This window comes from Aulonocara sp. 'chitande type north' Nkhata Bay, linkage group LG18 (assembly GCF_057382095.1).
Source record: "Aulonocara sp. 'chitande type north' Nkhata Bay isolate Kocher_YH1m ecotype deep benthic linkage group LG18, A_spYH_male_GT1.1, whole genome shotgun sequence".
NCBI lineage: Eukaryota > Metazoa > Chordata > Actinopteri > Cichliformes > Cichlidae > Aulonocara > Aulonocara sp. 'chitande type north' Nkhata Bay.
The window spans coordinates 14,458,030-14,474,788 of NC_141361.1; the positions used below are offsets into that span (position 1 = coordinate 14,458,030).

At 40.2% G+C, this 16,759-nt stretch overlaps 1 protein-coding gene across 2 annotated transcripts; it reads left to right on the forward strand.

The window, feature by feature from the left end:
- Positions 1-258: 258 nt before the first annotated feature.
- On the forward strand, positions 259-8,301 carry LOC147308192 (uncharacterized). Of its 2 annotated transcripts, XM_086271985.1 has the most exons (2): positions 259-500; positions 648-8,301. In XM_086271985.1, the coding sequence occupies exons 1-2, from the start codon at positions 259-261 to the stop codon at positions 8,299-8,301; spliced, it is 7,896 nt and encodes a 2,631-aa protein (XP_086128111.1). The 2 variants fall into 2 exon arrangements, with proteins under 2 accessions (XP_086128111.1, XP_086128110.1); XM_086271984.1 differs by having other exon boundaries at positions 259-8,301.
- The last annotated feature ends 8,458 nt before the right edge of the window (positions 8,302-16,759 follow it).

Consider the following 16,759-nt stretch of genomic DNA (forward strand, 5'->3'; position numbering starts at 1 on the left):
TTAACCGTGTTTAAGGTTTGGCTAACAGAGTGTTTGATTCGAAAAATAAGTTTAGGCCACTAAGAATTTGGTTTAGAGAATGGGGTTTAGTGTTTTAGCAATTCAGAAAAACTCTAATAACCACAAAACATGTTTGGCAAGATATAACTGAAATAATCTAGGGTTACTGGATAAAACAAAGCGGAGTCTGTGATCATTTAATCACTCTTTTTTTCTTATCTTTCAGATAACTGCAACTTGTCTGCTGAAGTCATCAAAATGGGGAACCAGGTCCCAACAGAAAGTAACATGGGCAATAATCTTAAATGCTGCAAATGTTATCGAGTCTTGCCTTCATGCAAATCATTTGATGACCTTTACAAAACTGAGGTTCATGGTCGAGTCGTATATGTGTTCAATAGAGGTGAATACTACAGACCAGTTGGTCACGATGATGCATATGAGTGTGAATATTGCTTTAATAAGCCAATCAGAGATCAAGAGCAAATGAGGAGAAGAGAGGAGGAGAGAAGAAGAGAGGAGGGGAGGAGAAGAGAGGAGGAGAGGAGAAGAGAGGAGGAGAGGAGAAGAGGAGAGGAGAGGAGAAGAGAGGAGGAGAGGAGAAGAGAAGAGGAGAGGAGAAGAGGAGAAGAAGAAAGGGAGAGAAGAGAGGAAAGGAGGAGAGAGGAGGAGAGGAGAAGAGAGGAGGAGAGGAGAAGAGAGGAGGAGAGGAAGAAAGAAAAACTGAATCAAAGACTACAAGAATCTCACCAACGAGCCAAAGAGCAGCTTGAGAAACAATTGAGCAGCTACATTTCTCAGGAATATGAAACCAAGCGAGATGCTCTAATATGGCATCTGGATGACTTTGAAGCTAACTATAAATCAGGTAGTGGCAGTGATGAGCTTCTTGAAATTCTTTCTACAAAATGCAGTGTTGAGGTTTTGAGTCTCAGTCTGACTCAGCTCACAGCTGATCAGCTCAGTGAGATCCTTTCAGTCCTGGACAAACTTCTGTTTGATGAGTGGATTAATGCTCCTCCATCCATTAGCACTCTGCAGCACACTCAGGTGTTCATCACAGAGCTCTGTGCTCTGTCTCTGGAAATATCTGAAGAAGTTTCCCTACAAAGCATCTCCAATCATATGCAGTCCCATTTGGGATCCATCAGCCAATCAGCAAGTGGTGTTTTTGAGAGTTTCCTCTTGACTCAAGCCCTGTATCTGAACTTGATGCACCTTTTCAATGACAGCGGAAGATCTGATAGTGATGCCGGCTTCATAGCCAAAAAATGGGCAAAATATGAGATTTCCACTGAGAACCTCTTTATAATTGAGTTTCTGAGCACCCTTACATCATCACTGCAAAGTACAATTGGAAGAGCCTCTGTGTTCACTTTTAAGATGGAAATCCAGTGTTTAAAGCTTCTCTTATCCACACTCACAGATCTAAATGGAAAAGAAGCCCACTCAAAATCTACTGAAATGCTCCTCAAACTTGTGCAAAGAAACCAATGGACTCCAATGGAGGCAGTCACTCTGCTTAAAGCACTGTCACAGAAATATGCAGATGATGATTCCATAACTCAAATCCTTACCTTGGTACAAGTGTATGACATACCACCAGACTGGATAGATGACTGTGGGCACTCTCTAATCCAGCTCCTTGAATCTGCTGCTCCTGAGCGATTTTGTCAGGATTTCCAAAAGACTCTAAGAGGAAATGATGAGAACAGTGTAACTGCAGTTTTAGCAGAAGTAAAAATGTTGTGGAATTTGGATGACTCTGTCATTGAAATGATAAAAAACATTAACACTGGTGTCCTGAAATATACAGAAAATGTACCAAAAGAAGAAACTTTTATGAAAGATTCATTTAAATGTGAATCTTTGAATGCAGACAACATACAGAAATGTCTGTGTCAGCTCTGCAAAGCAGTGTTCAACATAAAAGGCTGGTGGCCCACAGTGAGGCAGGTGGTGCGGTGGTGTGGACTGGTGCTGACTCAGAAAAGTGGAGTGGTACAACTGGTTGGTGTGGAAGAAGACCCATGTGTTACAGCCATGTTTGCAGCCATGCAAGTCTGCATGGGAAACAAATTGGACATTGTGCTGAGCTCTGATCTTCACTCAGAGGAGCAAACAAAGGAGTGGTCTGACTTCTACAAGCACCTTGACATTTCAATCAACACAAACATGAAGAAGACTGACCCATCATTCCAGGATGTCTATGAAGCAGACATTGTTTATGGTACAATGGATGATTTTGTGTCAGATTATGTTCAACATGGCATACAGGCAATGGAAACAGGGCATACACCATTTAGTCGTGGATTTATTATTGAAAAACAAAGTCTCAGTGCTCTGCATGCTCTGGAACTTTCAAGACTCAAAGACGATGACTCCCTGGTGTTTGCTGCGGAGGTCCTGCAGAACCTCATGAGTAAATTTCACAGTGAAGATGTGGGACTGATACACATGTTTATTAAGGCCCTTTTTCAGGTCCTTCACAGTACCCTAAACAAAGACACAATCACTGACAATAAAATCATCACAATCTCAAAGAAAATCACCAGAAAGGAACTGCTTTTTAATGAGATCTTCATTTTGACCTTTCTGGAGAATCTGATGAAAAGTTTTGTTAGTGAAACAGAAGCTGTTAAAAACATGACAGATCCTGCAGGCAAGTGGTGTTTGGAGATTTTATTTGCCTGTGTGGAACAATTTCAAGACTCAAAAAAAAAAAAAACCAAAGGAGTTTTTGAGATGGTTTCAAATCTTGGGGAACAAAGACTTTGGTCACCAGTAGAGGCCTTAAACGTTCTTGAAGCATTAACTATACACCATCATGATAAAAGCTGTATTTCCATCATGAAGATTTTACATTTGGTGGAAACATATCAGGTTTCTTCCAAGTGGAAAGATGAAAACAATAAATCTCTCCTTGAGCTCATAGATTCATGCACAACTAAGAATCTGATCCAGCATCTAGAAAAGAGCCTTAAAGATGAGAAAACTGAAAGCATTGACAACCTTTTTTATGAAATACGGCAGATGAAAGAAATTGACGAACAAACACTGAGTAAATCATACAACACAGTAACTCATGTAACAAACCTCATCGAAACTGGTGAAATTAAAAAACAGAGAGATATACGGCGAGCTAGGACTCTGAGTCACAGCATGGAGACAGAGGACCTTCAGGAAGTTCTTGCAGTCTTATGCAATGCTGTACACCTCCACAAAGATGAAAGGAAGTGGTTTCCCAGGGCAACTCAGATGATAAGCTGGTGCCTGTTGGCCTTGTCTGACACTGGGAAGCTCCTGGAGATGGGAACTGGAGAAGGAAAGTCTTGTGTCATAGCGATGTTTGCAGTGCTGCGTGTGCTTAGAGGTGAAAAGGTGGATGTGGTGTCCAGCTCTTCTGTGTTATGCCAAAGAGATGCTGAAGAATGGGCAGAATTTTACAAATACTTTGGCATTACAGTCGACACAAACACAAATAAAAATGAGGATAAAGATCGGAAAGAATGCTATCAGAAGGACGTGGTGTATGGAACCATTGAAGCCTTTGCTGCTGATCACCTTCGCCAAATATTTGAGATGAAGGATGTGAGGCCTGATCGTAACTTTCAGTGCATCATTATCGATGAAGTGGACTCACTGCTGCTGGATCAGGGAGTGCAGCTGACATACCTGTCCAGCCCCATGGTCTCCATGCAGCACCTGAACATTATTCTCACCATGATCTGGAGCCACGTCAGTCAGTATGGCTTCCTATCTACAGGACATCAGACATTTGTACGAGGTCCTCCTGCTTCATTCTTCAAGGCCATCTATGACTCAATGAACACAGAAGACACTGAAATTAGTGATCCAATGGACATTTTAACTATTGCTGAAGAATCCAACATTGTGCCAAAAGGATTTTCAGACGATATCTACAAGAGTGAAAACCATGAAATTCTCAGTAAACTGAAAACAGTGAGTCAGGATGCTATGGTTGACTTTTTCAAAGAAATTGAGGACTATGTGCCTTACGGCTTTACTGTTTACACGCTAGATGACAAGGGACTGCTCTGTCTTCAAAAGTGCAGTTCATACAATGACCTGGACATCCCAGAGCTTTCATTTCTTGTCTTGGAGGAAGGATTGTGTTGTCCTCTCTATAAGTCAGAAGAAGTTCTTGTCAAGCCCATTGCAGAATTGATCTCTGAGAGTATTCAGTACACCCCATGTGAAAACAATAAAGACAAAATCAGCATTCCTGGATTCTTGAAGACTCTGGTGGAGAAGAAAGTCTCAGTGTGGGTTCAGAATGCCTTTCTGGCAATGTTACTGAAACAAGGACAAGAATATGTTGTAGAAAATGACAACGTCTGTCCAGTGGACTTCAGATCCACTGGTATTGTTGAACTGAATAAGAAATGGGGTGATGGTCTGCAGCAGTTTGTGGAGATTAAACACCAAGTCAAACTGAGCACAATTTCAACAGTGACAAACTACATTTCCAACGTTTCGTTTTTTGAGAAATACCAGGGGAAAATATACGGAACAACAGGAACACTGGGGAGCAAAGCAGACATTCAGTTTTTGCAGGACCTGTATCCAAATCTCTCTGTGTGCAAAATACCAACATTCAACAGGAAAAAGTTATTTGAGGTCAAAGGTACTCTGAAAAAAACAGCTGAAGAATGGAAATCTGAAATAAAAGATGTGGTCATGGCTCAGATTTCCCCAAATTCATACAGAGAAGGAAGAGCAGCGTTGGTGATCTGTGAAACTATCAACAAAGCCAAAGAGATCTACGAAGAGCTGAAGAGCTGCATCCCAAATAAAAAATTGATTCTTTACTGCCGCAGTGACAGAGACAGTTTGAGTAAAATAGACAAGGAGCTGCTTCCTGGTGATGTCATTGTTGCCACAAACCTTGCCGGCCGTGGCACAGACATTAAAGTGTCCACAGAGGTGAACAATAATGGAGGGTTATTTGTGATCCTCTCTTTCCTTGCTGAGAACACAAGAGTGGAACTCCAGGCTTTTGGAAGAACTGCACGCAAAGGTAAACCTGGATCTGCTCAGATAATCATTTCCACTGAACACCTGCAGCCATCTTTCAGCACAGTGTCCTCTCTGGAGGAAGCCAAGAGCACAAGAGACAGACTTGCAGCAGAAAAGATAAAACACATGATGAACGATGTTGCTGAGATGAAACTGCGGGAGGACCTGTTTTCAGAATACTGTGAAACACTTCAAGATATTTATGACACCACTGATGGAGACGAGGAAAGAGCTGTTGTTGCCATCATGAATGAGTTCTGGGGGATTTGGCTGCAAACTAAATCAGAAGAAATTGATCAGTTGAAGAGAAATGAACTGCAAGAGAGTCTGAAAGCTGATTTGTCAAAGGCAAAAAGTCAGTCTGAAAGTCAGACTTCACCAAGTTCCAGCATTTATCACTATATCAAGTTTGGAAATATTGCACTGGATGAAAAAAAGTGGGATATTGCAGCCAGACTGTTTGAAAAAGCTACAGCAGAGGATGAAAGCTGGGCAGCTGTAGCTTTTTACAATCATGCATATTGTACTATACAACAAAAGAAATCAGATTACCTCACTAAGGCCATAGATGATCTAACAAAGGCACAGGAATCTTTGAAGTTTCTTAATGAGGAACTAATAGTCTGTCTTCAGTTTGTAAAAATGTCCTCTGCAGACTCAGCCAACAGCAACACAACCAGCCTGGAAAAACAGTTATCAACCAGGTCCACAATGTATAGTTACTTTGAAAAAAACATTACTGAGGCCATCCAAAAGTTACGAGAAATAAGAGAGAAAGGGAGGGATGCAATGGCCCCAAAATCCCCAATGTTCTCACTATTTTCAGATGCTGATAAAGATCTCCAAGATGAAGCTTACAATCTCTACAGACGAGGTCTGAAATATGTATTTTCTGTGGAAGAAAAGCCTCGTTTCTCATGGGAAGGTCTGCTGGTGTTCTTTCTTGGAGTTTTACAGATTGTTGGAGGAGCACTGCTCACTGCATTTACATTTGGAACATTTGCTGAAGTTGGAATGGGACTGATTATTGAGGGAATATCAGACTGCATCACTGGCATTGAGGCCATGGTGACAGGAGAATTCAGCTGGAAGTCATGGGCTATAGAAAAAGCCATTTCTATTGGTGTCTCTCTCATTGGGTTCGGAGTTGGAAAGCTGATTTCAAAGGGCTTCAAATGTTTTAAATCCTTAGTTAAATTTGGCAAACAGCTTAAGTCAATGCCAAAATTTCTCTCTAGACAAGCTAAAGATGGCTTCAGTGTTGTTTTAAAGACAAATATGAAGAATGCAGTAAAACACACAGGTAAACAAATTGCAGAAGAACTCATCACCTTTGGATTGGGAAAGGCAGAAGATGAAATAATTAAAACAATATTAGAAGAAATCAAAAACAAGGTGAAAGAGAGAACTGATCACGAAGTGAAATTAAAAATAGAAAAAGAGCCTCCATCTTCATTAGTAGACCTCATTATTCTTTCACACCTTGAGGACAAAAAACAACTTCATGATCTCCTGAATGACGAGAGAAGAAAGGAAGAGCTGCTGGCCGTTTTCACAGACTTAAGCAAAACTGCAATACAGCCATTCCATGAAGACCTCAGCTGGCAGAACAAACTGAATTCATCCCTCTACAAAGTGATTGAAAAAGCTAAATCACACACTGGAGGAACAGCAAAAACAATTCTGACAGTTATACAAGGTGTCCACATGGTCACACTGGCAGGAGAAGCCATCAGTGCAGTGCTCAGCCTGTCAGACAACTTTTTTTCAAATTTTCACGAACAGCTGAAAATATTTAAAGAAAAGCAACGAAAATCAGAGACTGTGAATGTAAGTGATCTGTCTGCAGAAGACATTAAACTGCTGAAAGATTTCAAGCAGGATTTAGGCAGCACCATCAGTACGTTATTGGCTGATGCTTTGGTGGAAGTTTTCCACCAGACGTTCTCCAGTCACATTGTTTCTATTGTTAAAGACAAGGCAAATGGTGTTATTGGTAAATATGTGAGAAAGGGTTTAAAGAGTGAAAGAACAGAGGAAAAGCTCAGAGCTGGACAGGACAACAGATACATTGCATACATGCCAAAACACCCAAATTCTAACCTAAAAGTTGAAGGAGAGGCAGGTCAGCGCTCACGATCACATGCTGAAAAGATCAAGAACTCCACGACTGCAGGCACCATCCTTGATATCAGAGTCCTGTCAGAAGCCACTGGCACTAAAGTTGTCATCCTAACAGAGGACAGCAATGGAAGACTTACCAAAATGCAGGAGCTGAGCCCAGACACTCGACATGCCAATCAAACTGTGACCCTGATCTACAGACCAAAGAGTGACCAATACCCCGATGGCCATTATGATGTGCACATCAATAACCAGACAGTGAGCATAGACAACAAAGGCAAGAGCTGTTTGTTTCATGCTTGGGCACGTGGAATGAAACCACAAGCCAGTGAAGAAGAGATCACTGTGGAAGCAAATCGTCTTCGATCTGTGGAGGCTGATGCTCTCCTCAGTTACCCAGGCCAATGGGAGCCTTTCATCAAGCGGAAAGAATTAACTAAAACGATCAGGGGAGGGGACTGGTACATGTTAGAGGGAGCTGGAAAAGTCATAAAAGAAACCAAAAAGTTACGTCAGAAATTAGTTGGCCAAGTAGAAAAATACAAAGATTGGCAAACACATGCAAAAAAAAATAAAGGAACTGGAAAGTTCATCAATGCAGATCACCAGCCACCAGTCAGTAGCATATTGAAGGCCAGAAAATTGAACCAGAATAGCAGATTAGCAGAAGCCATGCTTGAAGTGGCAACAAACTCATCTACTGGGAACATTTCTGATGTACACAAATATCATGGCCGTGAACTTCCAACAGTTTATGTGCCTGCAGAAGTACATCGTGAATTTCCCAGTACAAAATCACAAGCCTTCAGAGACCTTTTGACTAGAGCCATAAGTAGTAATGATGTTGTGGGTACTTTCAAGCTGACAATCCTTGGTTCAATGCCAAGATTCTGGTTGGATAGTAGCAGGAACTTCAAAAACTTCCAGAATACAAATATAAGCAAAAGCAGACTTAAAGATTTTGAAAAAAGTTTTCCACACCACAGTGAAAAGATGGTAAAGGAATGGTCTGACCAGCTTAAAAACAAAGGTGTTATGACAGATGACCATCTAACTACTATTAATAATTGGATCGCTAACCAGGGCTACAAAGATCAAAACGATCCACACAGGAAAGATGTTGCCAACCTCCTCTGATGAAAAGGTAACATCAAATTTTACATCATATTATTTGTGATTCATAATGAAAGGGATGGGAGGTACCTGGAGTAGCATGCATTGTGGTAAGCATCTGACCAGAGTGGATTTCTGTTTTCTTTTCAGTTTGCGAGAGAAGAGAATGTGACTCTTACAAGCAAATGAAGTACAGTGAAAACCTGGAGATCTTCCACCTGCCTAATCATCATTATCAGATATCTCTGTACCTTTGGTTTAATTTTAACTTAATTTTTGTGCTTATCACAGAAAAAAAAAAGAAAGTCCTAACTGCTTGTTTAGCCATTATAGCTTAATGTAGATTGCTTATGACAGGTTTTGTTTTTTGTTGCGCACAAAGAGCACACTAAAATGATGCAACAAAGTCTTTCTTGTAGTAAATTACTAATCACTCTGAAAGGCTTCTAAATCATCCACAGAGTACCTGAGTGCCCCCTATTGTTTTTAAGAGACAAACTACACATGTGTCATATTACAGTTTTTCTCAAATGCTAAAACACATGTCACAAACGTTACCACCAGGTCCCCCAATGTCCAAACAGAACACCCTTCTCTAAAGCTACATAAACACAACCACACCTTCCCACTGCAAAACTCAAACTCCCACACCAAGAGAGCAGCTCGAAGCTGTCAAAACTGTAAACACTATACACAGCATTACACACTACAGCAAAACAATTGAAAACACAATGCTCAATTTGTGAGAAGGTTCTTTGTTTCATAACTGCCAATGCATATTTTTATAAACTGTACAGTAATGGATCGTCATAGAACCCTGCAGAGGATTAGGCATTTAGATTTGTGAGTTTCACATGAAGACTATAAATCTATAAAAACATCCTGCATGTACGTACACTACTGTAATACAACTCAATGCAAAAACAGAATCTATCGCACACAACAGTACTCTCGGAAACATGATCAGGGTGTGAAGTCTTTTTTATTGTCTACACGGTCTTTTTACAGTATTACACACAGTCACTGTGCGGCATCATGTCGCCGAGCTGCATTGGGCCACATCACCTCATCCACATCACAGGCTATATTGTCCCTTGCTAGGCACCGCGGGAAAAACGCCCTGGAATGGCGAATCCATCCCTGGAAGGCCTCCACTGGGATGTCAGCACAGGCCAGCTCCATTGCCCGTACGAGGTTCTCTCTTGTGTATGGCTGTCTGTCATAAACCTTCCATCTCCATGATGAGAAGAACTCCTCTATAGGGTTCAGGAAAGGGGAGTAGGGTGGCAGACAGACGTTTAAAAAGTAGTCACTGTTGGTGGTGAACCACTCTCTGATTTGGTGTGTTTTGTGGAAGCGGACGTTGTCCCAAATGATCACATACATGTGATGTGCTAGCCTAGGATGGTGTTGTTGACGGTCCAGGAGGATGTCTTTTAGCTCCTCTAGGAAGGTGAGGAGACGTTGGGTGTTGTAAGACCCAAGGACAGCATGCCAGTGGACAAGCCCCTCCGTACCCATAGCTGCACAAAGAGTAATATTACCCCCCCCCCGTTGGCCAGGAACCTCAGTGATGGCTCTTTGGAAAATGATGTTACGGCCTCTTCGCCTTCGTTTCTGGAGGTTGAAGCCAGCCTCATCCAGGAAGAGGTACTCATGGGGTCTGGCCATCGCGTCCAACTGCATTATCCTCTGTGAACATGGAAAAGCGTACAGGTGTTCAGAACGGTCAATCAGGTAGCACAGGAGTCTAATGCAGTTGTTCTCACGGACCATATCTGCAATGAGGGTTTCTTGTGCCGCTGTGAATATGGCAACCCTCCCACCTCTATGTGGCATTCTTTCAGCTCTAAAGAAAGAAACACGTGTTGTCAATTGACTGATTTATATGTAAAACTACATGTAAAGTAACAGACCACTTTCACAGGCCTGTAAAACTGTAGTGTGACAAAGAAAGCAATAGCGTACTATACCTATTGTGTTGTCTAAATGCCTTGATAATGGTGGCCACGGTGAACCTACTCAGGTTTGGATGTACTCTTCGTCCCGCTTCAGCCATTGTCATGCCATGGACAATGACATGATCAATTACTGTTGCTCGCATATCATCTGTTATGATGGTGCGAGGTTGTCTTCTTCTCTTGTTGGCCTCCTTCTCTTCCTCCTCTACTCCAAACTCCTCTTCTTAGGCCTTCACCTCTTCCTCCTCTACTCCAAACTCCTCTTCTTAGGCCTTCACCTCTTCCTCCTCTACTCCAAACTCCTCTTCTTAGGCCTTCACCTCTTCCTCCTCTACTCCAAACTCCTCTTCTTAGGCCTGCAGCTCTTTGGCCTGCAGCTCTTTGGCCTGCAGCTAGTGATGGTCCGCTTGAAGCTGAAGCTCCGGTGCGTGTGTCAAAAAAATCAACACACTGCTTCAGAAGCACTGTGTCGAAGCTTGATTCGTTTGGCCAGAGCCACGTGATCAGTGACGTCCGAAGCTTCATTTAGAACCTAACTGCTTCAGTATGTGATTCAATGGTTTATAAGGAAGCGAATCATTCGCGGGATTTGTGGAGTGTTTTGATGGTGACAGATAGCGAACCACTGATCATTCCACTGAGAGATTTGGAGCCAGCGAGGAATAGAGGAGGTTCTGTTGTGTGGGAGAATTTTGAGTTGATTTTTGTCAATCGGGTGGGTTTTCCAGCTTTGTGTTCTGGCCGTTTGCTTTTGTTTTGTGCGTGTTTATTATATCTGAAAACGGGAAAAAGGTCAAATGTCAAAAATCTGCTTCCATAATATAAATATCATTAAATAACTTTAGAAAAACTTCCACTTGATTCTTTACATGTAATGTTGTAAAAATATATATTTTATTGTTTAATTAATCTGAAAATGTTAGTCTGCCAAATGTGCAGCAATTGAATTTATTTATTCTCTTTATCTGATCGTTTGTGGGGCCCAGGTAGACTGTATAACTGCATCTCTACCAGTTTCTCTGCACTCCAGCCTCTTCTGTTCCATGTGAAGGGATGTTCCTTAAGGCAGGAGAAATTATCTCCACGAAAAGGAACAGGTTCGGCCATCGCACACTAGAACAAATTCTCTTTTTAAATAAAAATGAAAAAGGGTTACCTTAAATGCATCATGTTTTTAATTTGCAAGTTCATAAGCATTTTCCTTTTCCATTTCACAATCAATTCTACCCCCAGGTCAAAAATATGTCTGGGGAAATTTCCCTAATATAATAGCTATTATTTATAAATACACCCCTCCGGCGATTAATTGCATACCTGCATGGAGGAAAGACCTCACAGCAGAAGCATACTCCATAATGTGTTTTACATTATTATATGTATATATATGTAACGTGGTATTTTTCAATTATTGTATTTACCAACATCAAGAAGTCCCAAGCAAAGAAAGACCACACCATGGTGCATAACAAGGAGAGTTTACTGGTCAAAACTATTTATTAAACAAATAAAACACATTTTCTTAACCACCAAAAACTACACGTTCCAAGCAACACAGCGGCGGCCCAATATCAGACAGAATTCCACTCAGTAGAGTGGGCAATCATAATGAAGCGGTTGGTTTTATTTTGTGGATTCAAGCTGCTCTTCATATTTTTGGCCACCAGATGTCACCAGAGAGGACTGTGTTGAAAAGCTTCGAGTAATGAACCGTTTTTCAACACAAGCTTCAGTGCTTCAGAAAGCTTCATTTGGCCATCACTACCTGCAGCTCTTTGGCCTGCAGCTCTTTGGCCTGCAGCTCTTTGGCCTGCAGCTCTTTGGCCTGCAGCTCTTTGGCCTGCAGCTCTTTGGCCTGCAGCTCTTCTCCTTCCGCACGCTCAAATGCCTTCATCCATTGTGATTGTTTGGCATCTTCACCAAACTATGCTTTTATAGGTGGGGTCACATCATTAGCAACAGGTGTCTTCAATTTTGAGTCGTTGTGTGTAGTGACTGACGCCAGGTGTGTTCCCTGTGTTCAAAGATTGGTGACTGTGGCAAGCATTTTGCATCACATGGGCTTTCATTTGAGAATATGAGCAGAGTTGTTTTGCAACATGTGTTTTAGCAAGGAAAAACGTGTTTAGATTTATGAGTACAGAGGGTTGTGTTTTGTGAATTGTGTCTTCATGTGACATGTGTTTATGGTACTGGAATATGGTGGCTACATTTAGTAAATGTGTTTAGACTACTGGTCATTTGGGTTACAGGATTGGCTTTTGTGTTTTAACATTTGAGAAAAACTGTAAGGTTTAGCAGCTTGATTTTCTTTTTTGTTGGTTGGAGCACAAGGTGACAGCTGGAGTAATTCTGCAGAGCCTGACTGTGAAAGGAGCTCTGGAGATAAAGAAACTGCTTTTGATGAATCACAGAAGCTACAGGAAAAAAAACCTGCATGTAGTTCACTGTCAGCAGCATCCTATTCGTTATCATGCAAACGGTGTATAATTTTTGTTTAATTCAGTGTAACTATGAAGGTGGTAGTGGGGGGGTTAACAGTGAAATTATAAAATATATTATCTCTATGGAAATGTTTTTACACAATAGTGGACAATAAAACTGCAGGTAAATGTACCAATACGATATTACATACTTTAAAAGTTTATCTAAATATATTTAAAACATATTGGTGAAAACGGCCTATAAACATAATTGGCCACTGTTATGAACATTCTGAAATAAATAGAATTACACACAAGCTGGTTGTCTTTGTGAGTTTTTAATTTGTCTTTGCAAAGTGGTCAGAGCAACAATACAAATTTAATCAAGATTCAATCAACCAGGTTCATTCAAAGTCATCACTCTGTGTCATATGGAAACCATGTTGCTGTTTTTAGATGGAATAGGCACCGTTAGTGTGAAGCAACTAAGAAACAAATGTCAGGTTTACGGAAAATTGAACCCAAACACAGGGCTTCCTGATTACTCAGTTAAATTTTCAGTCTATTTCATTTCATTATTTATTTGTGTTCTATCCATATCCTGGCTGTGGGTGGGATTCAGGGGCCTCTTCCTGTAATTGAATCTAATGGCATGCTAGGTTCGAGTCTCTCTCTGATCTCTGCCTTCACCCGGGGCGGGGGGTGGTGTTGTGTCAAAGCCCCCCAATGGTTGTTTCCCATTCGTCAGGTTAAAGCCGGCCTCCCCCACTCTCTCACTGGCCGATGTTAGGGCCTTCCTCTCTTTTAATTACTATATTGGCCATAAGTCTGTTAGGGTGCCTGGCTCATTGACCCAGTGTTTTGTGTTTTTGGTTCTTTGATTTTGTTTATTTCATTATATTCTAGCTTTGTCTTATGGGTTATAGGATTATTCTTAGTTTAGATTCTCTGTGTGGGTTTTCTTAGACTTTTAGTGTTTTGGTTTTCTTTCTGTGATCCATAGTTGCTGCCTCCTCTGTCTGCTGTATCCCCGTGTCAAGTGCGAGTTTCTGTGTTATGTTTTCTGTTTTACTTTGAAAGAGCTGCTGGCCGTTTTCACAGAGTTAAGCAAAACTGCAATACAGCCATTCCATGAAGACCTCAGCTGGCAGAACAAACTGAATTCATCCCTCTACACAGTGATTGAAAAAACTAAATCACACACTGGAGGAACAGCAAAAGCAATTCTGGAAAAGTCATAAAAGAAAGCAAAAAGTTACATCAGGAAGAAGTTGGAAAAGTGAAATTATGCAAAGAATGGAAAACATATGCAATAAAAAAATAAAGGAATTGGGCATTTCATCAATGCAGATCACCAGCCACCAGTCAGTAGCATATTGATGGCCAGAAAATTGAACCAGAATAGCAGATTAGCAGAAGCCATGCTTGAAATGGCAACAAACTCAATTACTGGGAACATTTCTGATGTACACAAATATCATGGCGGTGAACGCCCAATCATTTACGTGCCTAAAGAAATACATTGTGAATTTCCCAGTACAACATCACAAACACACTTGGCCAACACAATAAGTAAAGATGATATTGTGGGAACCTTCAAGCTGACGATCCTTGGTGCAATGCCAACATTCTGGTTGGATAGTGAAAAGGACTTGAAAAACTTTCAGAACAACCCAATGAGTAAAACCAGGCTTGACACCTTCGAAAACAGTTTTCAGAAACACAGCACAGAGGTGGTAAAGACATGGTTTTCTCTGCTTCAAAACAAAGGTGTCATGAGAAATGACCATCTAACTACCATTACTGAGTGGATCAATAACCAGGGCTACAACAATCTAAATGATCCACACAGGAATAAAGTCACCAACCTCCTGTGAAGAAAAGGTAAAATTACATTTAATATGATAATTTAAAAAAACTAACATATTTTCATCATTTACATATGATTCCTAATGAAAAGGAGGAGTAGAATGGCATAAATTTGAGTGTATTTGTGTTTTCTTAACATTTCAGTTTCTAAGGCCTGAGATTGTGACTCTTACAAGCAAATCAAGAGTGGAAATTATGGAGATCTTTCACCTACCAGATCACAAAGCTCTCTGTGTTGTGAAGAAAATTATTTTCTTGATGTTTTGATCTTATACTATACTATAATACTAATACTATAATACTATATTTTCCCATCTACTGGTCATTGTAGAAAAAAAGGGATAAGTAATAACTGCCAGCAACCAGCTAACATTTGTCACCTTTGAACTCATGTTCAATGAAATTAGCAGCTGATCATGTAAGTTCTGATTCCTCAGCCAGAGAACAAAGAGCACACTAAGAATGCTGTAGCAATCTGTTTCTTGGATTACAGTAATGATTATTATATAGCCTTCTGAATTCATGAACTCCAGAGTACCAGAGTGCCCTCTAGTGTTCAGAAAGGCAAACTACACGCCTTGTACTGAAGATCTGTTTATTTTTCTTTTCTGCTACGATGCTTCTGCAATAAAGAAAGTGATTGCTAGATGACACAAACGCTAAAAAGTGAAAACCTGTATGTAGCTCCGGAGAAAGTGGAAAATAATGAATACTATAGAGTTCGATCTAATATAGGAAAATCATGTTATATTAAATGAGCTAATACAGGTAAATTAGTAAGTGGAAGTGTAACGGGCTAAAACTTATCATCTGGATCATTAGCTGGAGAGCTCGTGACTGACTGCAGAGGTGGGCTTTGTTAAATAGGTCTCATAAAAGCCCAAACACATATCGAATGACCGGGATCCTTTTAACAAAGATCGTTCCACTTGATGGATCCTTCTTACATAAAGTAATCTTGAGACATTCAGATCCACCAGGCTGTGCCCAAATATTTCTGTTTATTGCTGAACTCTGCTTTGTTTCTCCAGCATCGTGTGCATTACAGTAAAAGTGTAGCTATGCTATATAACTATATTAATGGCTGTATATCTGTATATGTTTGTTGCTAAATTCTACTTTACAGCTCAACAAATCAAGATCAGAATATACAATGAAAAAAAGCACAGTGGCACATGAGATGATGTGCTCTAACACCTGTACTTGAGTAAATTCACTTTGATTTTGCAATATATTCTTTATGGTATTTTATGCAATGCTGTTTCATTATGACCTGAAAAACGTGTTGATGCTTGAAATTTTTCTGTCATCATAAAAGTTTTCTCAAAACTACAGTGACTTCCTGTTTTCATCCGTTAGGTGGTGCAGGTTACTAGGGGCATAAACTGCAGTAAATATCAATACTATTTGGGGTTTATTTTGTTTGTGTTTTTACACAACAGACTATAAAACAGCCATTGTCAAATGATTTGAAATCTTATGACATATATATGATGGTAGCTTACTGAGTCTAAGTGAATGCAACTCAATTATTCCCCACTAGATGGCGGTGCATCATGGACACAAACATGTAGACGAGATCAAGGAAACTGCGGCACCTGTGTGACTTTATGCTAGGCTCTCAACACAAGCAGGAGCACCCTGGGTGTTGCTTTGCTGTATTATAAAATAGCTATTACAGATATATTAGCATAATTACATTAAATTATTGATAAACTTACTAAAAATAAACCCATGAACTCAGAGTATATATATATATATGACATCAAATAAATGGATATATCTCAAATACTATTGTCTTTAACTGAAGAAGCTGTATAATATTAACATGTTCAATTAGGCATTAATATGATAAAACTTAAACAACAACTGCTTTTAATTACAGTAATGCAATGCCTATTAGCCTAACAATACTCTTTGTTTATAGGCACTTTATAAAAACTCATCTCTTTCCTATATAAAAAAAAAAGCACACTTAAAGTATTGCTAAGTAAAAAAATGCAATTCACACTCCTGGTCAGGATTTATCATTAAACTGCTACAGATCAGTTTAACTCCAACCAGTAAACCCACAGAGCAGAAATCTTTCTGATTAAGGATTTCAATTTTGACACACGTTTAAGCAAGCAGAACAAAAACACATTTTTAGTCATTTAGAAATCTGCACCAATTCTTGGAAATGCAGCAGTCTTCTAAACTAGAATTCCCAAAGAGACTTGGTGTAGCAATGAA

What these genes read in the sequence shown, in the direction of transcription:
- LOC147308192 (XM_086271984.1), top strand. Translation starts at nt 259, where the DNA reads ATGGGGAACCAGGTCCCAACAGAAAGTAACATGGGCAATAATCTTAAA.